The 10,079-nt window shown below is 53.5% G+C and overlaps 1 protein-coding gene across 2 annotated transcripts; it reads left to right on the top strand.

The window, feature by feature from the left end:
• Positions 1-4,948: 4,948 nt before the first annotated feature.
• On the top strand, positions 4,949-8,399 carry HELT (helt bHLH transcription factor). 2 transcript variants are annotated; one of them, XM_078367795.1, is made up of 4 exons: positions 4,949-5,460; positions 5,892-5,996; positions 6,248-6,344; positions 6,765-8,399. In XM_078367795.1, exons 1-4 carry the CDS (start codon positions 5,434-5,436, stop codon positions 7,259-7,261), a joined length of 726 nt encoding a protein of 241 aa, XP_078223921.1. In that variant the 5' UTR covers positions 4,949-5,433; the 3' UTR covers positions 7,262-8,399. The 2 variants fall into 2 exon arrangements, with proteins under 2 accessions (XP_078223921.1, XP_078223920.1); XM_078367794.1 differs by having other exon boundaries at positions 6,762-8,399.
• Positions 8,400-10,079: the final 1,680 nt, after the last annotated feature.

The following is a 10,079-nucleotide window of genomic DNA, read 5'->3' as shown; positions in this document are numbered from 1 at the left end:
TTACAGGTGTGAGCCACCGCGCCGGGCCTGATTCTGCATTTCTAACGAGCTCCCGGGTGGTGAGATTCTGCTGTTCTGAGGACCACATTTCCAGGAGCAGGGAATTAGGGCACTTAGTTTTTACTGAAAACAAACGCAACCTCTGGAGGCATGAGATTCTAGTGGCGGGTGTGCAATGCTTCCAATACTTCTTCCAAAGGGTAGAGAAGGTGGAAGCACGTGGCTCATTGCACAGCTTGTGGTGCTGATGAGCAACTGTGGCTTCACTGCTGCTACCTTCACTACCAGGTACTGAACCTGAAGGAGAGCTAGAAGGCAAAGAACTATGCCGCTTCAGAGACGAGAACGAAGAGGATAAAAATCAAAGCCCTGGGAAGTCACCTTGCTGTGCATACAGGTTTCTCATGTCTCTAGGGTTGTTCAGAGGGCAGCAGACACCCTGAGCGTGAGTCCTTGTGTTTAGAGAGATTCCAGTGTTCCCCAGGACCCCTCTCTCTGCCACCTGACTGCACCAACAAGCATCTCCCTGCAGATTCTTCCTGGTGGCGTCACTGTTGGTTTGAGAGTACTCCTGGTGACCAGGGAAGGCAGAGGAATTAGAGGTACTGAGCAGGGAAAGTCCAGAGAAGCTGCCAGCCCAACAGGATAACCGATGCCACCCACGCTGCTGCAGTGGACACTGGGAGTGACTGTGGTGTGGAGAGCTCGCCGGGGCCATCAGTAGGAATGTTTCCTTCTTTCTTCAAGCACACGTTTGTAGCAGGCAGGACTGAGTCCCTTCTACCTGGAATTGCCAGCTTGAGCGAACCGTGGATGCTCACCATGTGCCATTACCACTGTACCTCACAGGTACAGGGGGCATAAGACACAGCCGATGATGCCTGTGACAATGATCACACACGCCACGGGCAGTAGGTATCCCACGGAATGGCTGCCAGCCCTAATCACAGGAGTCTGACCAGCTCCTCCTTTGCAGTGACAGGAGGAAGCCAAGGCTGTCAGCCCTGGAGTTCACTCAGCAAATCCACAAATGCTAAATGGGAGACTTCGGGCAGCTGCTCACACCTGCCATCGGGCATCCCAGTCTCCTCGTGGCTCCTCAGGGCCCTCGAGTGTGCAGTGGGGTGCTGGAGCCACTGCTCTGGTGGGCCCTTCCAGAGAGAGCAGCCTGTTATCCTGCTCACTTCACAGCAGCCCAGGAGTTGGGCTCCTTCCAGGCCTCGTCTTCCCGGCACCTCAGAAGTCAGCAGGGCCAGCCGTGCTGCTGTTTCCCACTCTCGTCCAGGGCTCCTCACATTTGGTGAAATCTCCAGTTCTGTTCAGTTGTCTAGAAAGTCTACTTGAGTATCGGAGGCAGGGTGGAGGGAGGGATTTGAAATCACCCAGAACTCTTTGTCTTAGAGCAATTTGGCTAAAGTTACTGTGTTCTTTTCTTTCCATCCATCTCCCACCCCCAAGCCCACAAATCCTCAGTTTCTAAAAATTGGAAGGAAACAAGAGAACTCGTATTTCAGTGTTTGCAATCTACATGTCAAACCTATGGAGCTAAAGAAACAGTATTAAAAATAACGATAATAAACATAGTCAGCTCGTGATCACTATATTCTCCAGTAGAGGTCCTTAGATGCCAGGAGGCTAAATGCAGAGTCATATTTAGTAAGCACTAACTTCCAAGCAGTCTTGCTTCCTAGATTTCTTTTGATTTTGATGCTAATATTCGAGTCCCTTGAGAACTGCTATGATGTAGAGGGGGTCTGTGCTCAGAGCCCTTCTCAGCCTCATATGCACTGGAGTACACAGCTGGCCAGTGGCACTACGTGATGTCACCGGGATGCCCAAAGACCCCCATTCATTTGCCTGATTTTGGTCAATTTAACAAACTTCAAGAAGAATTACTGTGGCTTTTTCAGGGAGGCTAGACCTTTCTCAGGCATGAGGGAAAAAAATGAAATGAGTGGGAAAGTCATATAACAAGGTCAGGTATGGTGGCTCACGCCTGTAATCGCAGCACTTTGAGAGGCTGAGGCGGACAGATCACGAGGTCAGGAGTTCGAGACCAACCTGGCCAGCATGGTGAAACCTTGTCTCTACTAAAAATACAAAAAAAAAAAAAAAAAAACTAGCCGGGCATGGTGGTGCAAGCCTGCAGTCCCAGCTACTCCTGAGGCTGAGGCAGGAGAATTGCTTGAACCTGGGAGGCAGAGGTTGCAGTGGGTCAAGATCATGCCACTGCACTCCAGCCTAGGCGACAGAGCGAAAACACAGAAAAGCCACCATAGGAGAGATTTGCAGACAAAATAAAACCACTAACAGCACGGTCCAGTCTTCTTCTAGGTGCCTTGTCTATATTTACTTACAGTTCGCTGGAGTGACCACCTGGTAACATAGCAGACAGATTATTTCCATTTCCCAGATGAGGAAACTAAGGCACAGTAGATTTCAAGACGATGCCTCAAGTCTTACCCAGTTGGGCGGTGGGGCTGTGATCTCAACAGGCAGGCTGGCTGGTTACCGCAGCCTCGGCTCTTCCCTACTCTGCTCTCTTTTTGCGTGGAACTACGTCAGGGTCAGGGAACTCCTGATCATCGCCCTGAGCAGAAGCAGCAAAGGGAAGACGGCTCTGAGGCGCCCACTCTGGGGCAATGTGAGTGACCCAGGTTGTGGGCCCGGAAGGGAAGAAGGAAACACTTCCTTCCCCAGCCTGAAGCGGTAGTGCTGGCGACGCTGCGCACCTGCGCCCACTTCTCCACTCACCTGCCTTCCCTTGCCCCCCTCACCTGCACGCGGGCTCTTTTACCCCTGGGCAAGCCTTGAGCCCAGCGCCGCGACCAAACCCGGAAAATTAAGCAGTGTGCATGGAATGAAATTTGGCCGGTGGAAGGTGCCTGCAGCTGGCGGTTAACACCGGCAGTAAGAGGATCAACGCCCAGGCCACTGGCTTAAAAATGGGGGTGGGAGTGCGAAGTGTGCGCGCTCCCTTTTACCCATTCACGTTAGTTAATTTGGATGATAAGGGTTCGTGTTTAATCCCTTTGTGTGAGAGTGAATATCCTGAAATCGACAACCCCGGAGAGTGCAGTAGCGCTGGCAGAGCAACCTGGGAGGGTGCGGATCGTGTCCAATCTGGCGTGAAGCAGAAAAGAAACGTCGTGAGGAGACTGGAGGCAGGACGGAGAGGGACACCCTTGGGGTGCGTGGTGCAGACCGAGCCCTCACACCTCCCAGGCCGCCGCAGGTGGGCAGATGGCTTCCCCGAGGCCTGGCACCCCAGGCCTGGCTCTGCGCCCTGAGGCTCCCAGGTCCCACCAGCGAGAGTAGAGCCGCCTACCCACCCCTGCCAAGGTCTAATGACCCCAAGGGGGGCGCTGGTCCCTGCCTTTGCCCTGCAGAGCAGAGAGCATTTAGACAGGGTCGGGGGCAGGCAGAAAAGAAGAAAAATCTAAGAAGCATTCTCAGCTGTGTCCAAATGGAAAAGATTAGAGGGGTGAGAGTTGGATGGTTCTAGAAAGGGTCATAAAACAAAAATAATTTTTATCGTTTCCATCTGCAAGAAAGCTCACGCCCACCCACACCCCACAAGCTCGGAGCCCCCAGAGTGTGGGATCTTAGGCCCGTCCCGGGGAAGGAGGCCTCCGACTGCAGGGCCAGACTGCCCGCAGAGGCGCAGGCGGCCCAGAGAGTTCCCAGCCGCCGCCGCCCCCCTCTTTCCCCTTGGGCCCGTCCAGCAAATTTCCTCCCTCCTTTCTGTTTGTGCCTTCCCTCCCTCCTCCTCCCCCCGATATTTTCGCTTTCTAAAACCATAAAAAAGAGATCAACTTCCCAAACTTCACGGGGCCCTTTTCAGTGACAAATATTGATGCCCAAAGTGTCTGCGCTCTCCCGCCCCCAAACGTTAAGAAAAGACGCCCGCGAAAGGGAGACATAAAAAGTTAACAATGCTGTGAAAATATGTTTGCAGAAAATAGACAATCGTTGGATTAAACGTATTCAAGTATGAAATAATGCCTTTTTGTGTCAAAACTTGGGCGATGGGCGGGTACAAAAGTTCCCTGTGGCAGTTACTTGCTCCCTTTGTGAGCCGTGCGCTTTGGCGTCTCCACTTGGGCGCATTACTCAGAGCCCTCTAAGCGCGATTGTTTCTCCCTTTCTAATGACATTTACCGGATCAAAACATGCTGTTAATTCGATCAGAAGGCTTCACCCTCCCTGACAAAGCCACAATAATTTCTCCTGAAGTTTGTTAAATTGACCAAAATTAGGCAAATGAATAGGGGTCTGTAGGCGCCCCCTCTCGCAGGTGACGTCGCATAATGCTCGTCTGGGCCAGCTGCATTCCCCCTTTTCTTCTCGGCCCACTCTTCTCCGTGTTGCCCCCCAATCCTCCCACCCCCCCTTCACACACAAACACACACACACATGCCCGCCAGTCTCTCCTCCCCCACCCTCTGGCATTATTAAAATTTAGCCCAATGAAACTATTCATACTTTTCAATGGACATTTTCGTATAGGATAATAGGCTACAAATTGAGCCTCTTCCCCCCGCGAAGAGGGAGCCGGAGGGGGGAGAAAAGAAAGCCAGCGACGTGGTCAGGGAGTAGGGGGGAGCGTCGCGTGCCAAACAGCGGCGGGAGGGGCGAGGCGAGGCGGGAGCCTCGTGTGCCAGCCGCAGCCCCACACCTGCCGGGATGTCCGGACAAATAAAGCGGTGTAAACAAAAAGGGGGGAGAAGGACGTGTCACCAAGTCGTGTGAGAAAAGCCTGGGAACAAACGGGGCGCCTCTGTCTCCAAGAGCTCTCCCTTGAACCCGGCGGAACAGCCTATTAAAGGCTTACTTAATTACTTTAATGACTCTGGACAGGCTTTAAAACGCACTTGGCGCTGGGACGGCGGGCTTGCTGGGATTTGTAAACAGGCGATCGTGTGAGACTCAGCGGTGGGACTAAAAGAGGCGACACTGTTTTGTGAGGGTCCTCGCCCCCCGGTGCCCGGGGCCGCTGCGCCCCTGCGCTCCGCGCCCGCGACTGTTGCAAGCGCTCGCTCGCCCGCCGGCCCCAGTTTACAGCCTCCTTTTCCCGCCCGGGCTGTTGCCATTCAAATGTTACTCCCGGGCCGATCACGTGTCCTTTGAAGGGCCACGTGGATTAACAAAGCTGATCTGCCCCCAGCTCGTCCCCCTCCGCTGCTAAATTTTTTTTTCTTAACTTCTTTAAAACTGATCTTGAATGCATACATCCTCCAAACGCAGCTCCCCTAATCCTATGGAATAATTCAACTCGTGAATGCACTTGGAGCCCTAGATGACCGCTTTATAAGGCAGCCCTCGGAGTTGGGAGGCTGCAGTCTACCTGGGACACTCAAAGAGGCACACGAGGCGGAAGAGTGGACGGGTGCCCCGAGCCACCGCCTCTCCCGAGGGCGCGCACTGACCAGGATGTCAGACAAGCTCAAGGAACGCAAAGTGAGTCGGCTGAGCCCAAGTGGCACTTGCGCCCTGGTGGTGGAGGCGTCTGACTCACCGACCCTCTACTTGGCTGGACCGATAGCAGGGACGTGGCCACACGAGACTTTGCGTCTGGAGGACTCTCGAGTGGTTTGGGAAATGGGTGGGATCGAGGGAGGAGAGTGATCAACCAGGGAGAAGTCATGCCCGGAGGCTGGTGGCCATCTTCACAGAGCTCTGGGTAGGGTTGCTGGAAGGGGGACGCGCCAGCGCGGGCATGAGAGGGCAGAGGTCAACTGACCCGAGTATGGCAGGCAGAGAGTCCCTTCCTATGGCGAACGTGAGCAGTGTGCGCGGCTGGAGAGGTGATTAGCACGCAGCTGCCAGAGTCGTGCCTTTGACTACTTCCAGGGCAAAGCCATCCTAAATGTACAACCCTCTGTTCTCAGAGAACCCCCGTGTCGCATAAAGTGATAGAAAAGCGGAGGAGGGACAGGATCAACCGCTGCTTGAACGAGCTGGGCAAGACGGTGCCCATGGCCCTGGCGAAGCAGGTAACGTTGGCAGCCCGGAGCCCGGTGCTGCAGGCGCTGGGGAGGCCTCTGCGGCCAGCGGAGACGCGGGAGCCTGCTGTCCCAGACCGCCTCACTTGCGGGCCCCTCCCCGGGGGGCCTGAGCGCGAGGCGAGCCTCAGGCGGCTCTGGCGCAGATCCGCAGCCGCGCCCACTCGCTGGTCCTCTCCAGATCTACAGTGCCCACCAAGCAGGCACTGGGCCGCTGAGAGGGGCCCTTCCTCCTTTTGCAGAGTTCTGGGAAGCTGGAGAAGGCGGAGATCCTCGAGATGACCGTTCAGTATCTGAGAGCACTGCACTCTGCTGATTTTCCCCGGGGAAGGGAAAAAGGTGGGCACAGGTTAGGGAATGGGACGCCTGGGCTGGGCGCCTGCGCCACGCAGAGACCTAGGGGCTGGGGGGGAAGTGACGGAGCGTTCCCGAGAGCTCTACTGGAGCTCCACTCTCCTGGAGGGCAGGGTCCTCTCCCGGCCCGGCGACTGCGAGGCGGCGAGGGAGAACTGGTTTCCAGGGAGGCTGGTACCATAGGCTCCACTCGGGTGGGGTGAGTGGGGTCAGGCTCTCAGGGAAAGGGGGAGATTGCTCGTGCTTTGCCAGTCTGTAAGACTGCGCAGAGGAGAGGGCAGGCCTCAAATGGGAACTTTTGGCCTGAAAATGTGATGGGAGATGCCCTGCACCCGCCTTGGGCTCCCGTGGCGAAGGGGCGCTCAGGGTGTGTCCTTCCTAGGGGCGTTCTTCTTCCTCCAGCAGAACTTCTAGCGGAGTTTGCCAACTACTTCCACTATGGCTACCACGAGTGCATGAAGAACCTGGTGCATTACCTCACCACGGTGGAGCGGATGGAGACCAAGGACACCAAGTACGCGCGCATCCTCGCCTTCTTGCAGTCCAAGGCCCGCCTGGGCGCGGAGCCTGCCTTTCCGCCGCTGGGTTCACTCCCAGAGCCGGATTTCTCCTATCAGCTGCACCCTGCGGGGCCCGAGTTCGCGGGCCACAGCCCCGGGGAGGCTGCTGTGTTCCCGCAGGGCTCTGGTCCCGGGCCGTTCCCCTGGCCACCAGGCGCAGCCCGCAGTCCCGGGCTCCCCTACCTGCCCAGCGCGGCGGTGCCGCTCTCCAGCCCAGCGCCTCAGCACAGCCCGTTCCTGACGCCGGTGCAGTGTCTGGACCGGCATTACCTCAACCGGATCGGCCACGCGCACCCCAATGCCCTTAACCTGCACACGCCCCAGCACCCCCCGGTGCTCTGACGCCCACTCGCCCGCCGGATTTCTCTGCGCTTTGGGTGCCGCTTAGGAGAAATGCCGTATATATTGTACAAATATTGTTTAAATATTGTGCCCCCAAAAAACTGGGTGGGGGGAGGCAAAGAGCGAATGAGTCTTCTGAAGGATCTCCTCCGGTAATAAACGTTTTCTGATAAAGACCCAAAGAGAGGGATTTATTTATGACCTTCTGCTCATCCGCAACCCATCCCCTCCGCGGTGCCAAGGGCGCATCGCTGACAGGGATCAGGGTAACAGCCCTCAGTAATTTGGTGAGGGGCCCGCTGCGGAGTCTGAGGGAGGGGGACGTTCAGTGGAGGTTCAGGCAGATATACCAGGCATCGCTTAAAGGCGGGATTCGTGGCTCCCTGGGCCTGCCCCGTGCGCATCTTGAGCATTAGCCTCGGAGAAAGGCGAGGCGAAGAGCGCTGCCCTTGGCTCTCAGGAAAATGCAGATTGAAAGACCTGCCCCAAAGTGGCTTAGGCGGATTGTTGCAGCTGCGACCTGCGCGCACTTCCTGCCCAGAGGCACTTCCTACCCCACGCACCCGCGCCACGCGCCCGCGGGTCTGGAGTGGGCGAAACCCAGACCAGCCGGGTGCGTGGCTGAGGTTACAGTCTAAACAGACCTCTAAAATATACGGGAACCAAGTACAGTTCTGAGTTGCGGCTTAGAAACCATGTCAGATGACAACTCCTCAGTGCCGGAGACTTCCAAGAAGCTGGCGTTGCCTTGCGCGCACAGATCGGGCCAGCTTCGGGGCCGCTGGGAGACGCCCCTTCGCCACCCCTCCAGGGATGGTCCCCTCCCCGCCATCCTCCACCATTGGCCCACTGGTGCAGGATGGAACCCTGGGCTCTCCGTTTAAGTTCTCGGGCCTGGAGAGAAAAGGCCTCCTTATCCTTTCCCTGGTGGGATTTTTTTTCTTTTTTTTTTCCATCTCGCTCCATCCAGAACGTGCTGAGGAAAGTTTGGAATCCAGGAGAGACTTGGCCAGTGGTCTTTCAGGGGACTGGGATTTTCGGTTTCAGTGCATTTGTGCCTTACCCACAAAATAGCGATACATCGGTACATCTAGAACGGCAAGCTAAAATCCTGTTTCTCTGAGACTGAAAGGGCAAATTTGGGCTCCCGGTTGTTTTATGTAAGTAGGTAAAATAAACAAGGTATCCAACTGGCTAAATTTGTGTTTGTGGGTATTTAAATTTTGTCTTTGAACTTTTGTTCCCCCATAAACTTTAATGCCTTTTAAATAAATAATTTGAAATTAGGTGGCACGTTTTTCTGTTTCCAGAGGCCATTTATCTAAACTGTGGTGATTTGCCTTCTCTCACATCCGCTAGAGGACTGTAAATTAACTTATTCTATTTCTCTGGACAGGGTTTAAGAAAACTCTGACCTAGACTGTTTGCTGAGGTCATGGGATGGGATGACCTGCGGTTTGTAAACCATCGAACTTCATTATGCACAAACAGGCAAAAAAAAAAAAAAAAGCCCTCGTTATGTTGCCCATCAAGTGAAACTTCCACGTAGATGTTTTGCCAAGAAAAATCTATAAACTTTAGAAAAGGTCTTGCACGTCAGAGGTTCTTGAAATATCTATAAAATGTGAGCTCTCTCCTTTCTGTCAAGCGGTAGAGCCGGAGCACGGAAGTGAGTGAGACCAGGCGGCCCTCCCGGGTAACGAATATACATTGAGCAATATGGGATAAAAACAAATTATGCAGAAATGGGGAAAATGGATGGTGCCTATTATTGGAACACATGTCTTACACCCATTTTCATCAGCGCTGCATACAGAATATGAAGAAGGCCTTTCAGAGTGTTTTTCTGTGAGCACTAAGCCAATCTGAATTCCCTTCGGCAGTGAAGCATTAAAGATATAGTGTTACCCTGGAAATATAAATTATTAATATATTCAACATTTTTGTCACTTCTCAACTGTTAACCAAATTAGACAAAACTTTCTTTTGCTAAGTAGATTTTCTCTTTGGGATTAGCTTTGGGAATGCACAGGGCCACCACAGTAAAAACTGCGGTCATTTACATATAATTTTGCAAACTTCCACTGGTCCATGACAGTCTTTGTACCTCAAATGTTGGTATTCTTGATTTTTTTTTTTTCTTTCTCATTTAACTGTGGAGGATAAACCCTGCTTTGGATTTACAATGACTTTAGGATAAAAGTCTCCCTCCCCTTTCTCTCTTTCCCCCTTTCTCTCTCTCTCTCCCCACCAGGCTGTGTGTGTGTGTGTGTGTGTGTGTGTGTACGCGTGTATGTTTTGTGTCTTTTTCTGAAACCTTCACCCAAAGTTCCAATTCTCCAGGATTGGCTAAAAGTCAGACTTGGAATACTTCGACTTTGCAAAAGATTAAAAATGTCACTACAAAATTGAATGGACTCAAACCAGATTGTGGCTTTAATATGTTCTTCCTGCACCGTCTCTGACAACACATGACCTCCAGCCTCCCAGCTCTAGCCCCCACTCCTGTCTCCCTCTGTCTGGGTCTCCTATGCCCAATCCCTCCACTTTCTTTAAGTAAGTTGTATAGTAATGGTTTCCAAGAGAGGCCCAACCAAACCTAAAAATAACAAAAAACCAGTGGGTTTGGCTGGAGGTAACCCATTGTGATGCTTCTGAAAGGCTCAACCTCTTATTTCTTGGGCTTCATCCTTGAGTGGGCAAGAATAAAAATAATCATCCCCATGAAATCAAAGGTTTTCTCCAGAGGTTGGAGGGACAAAGCTGATGGCTGGTGCTTGGGGTGGGTCCCCGTGGCCCAGCAGGCCTGGAACTAGTC

The sequence above is a fragment of the Callithrix jacchus genome, chromosome 3 (assembly GCF_049354715.1).
Source record: "Callithrix jacchus isolate 240 chromosome 3, calJac240_pri, whole genome shotgun sequence".
NCBI lineage: Eukaryota > Metazoa > Chordata > Mammalia > Primates > Cebidae > Callithrix > Callithrix jacchus.
This window is presented reverse-complemented; position numbering and strand designations above follow the sequence as displayed.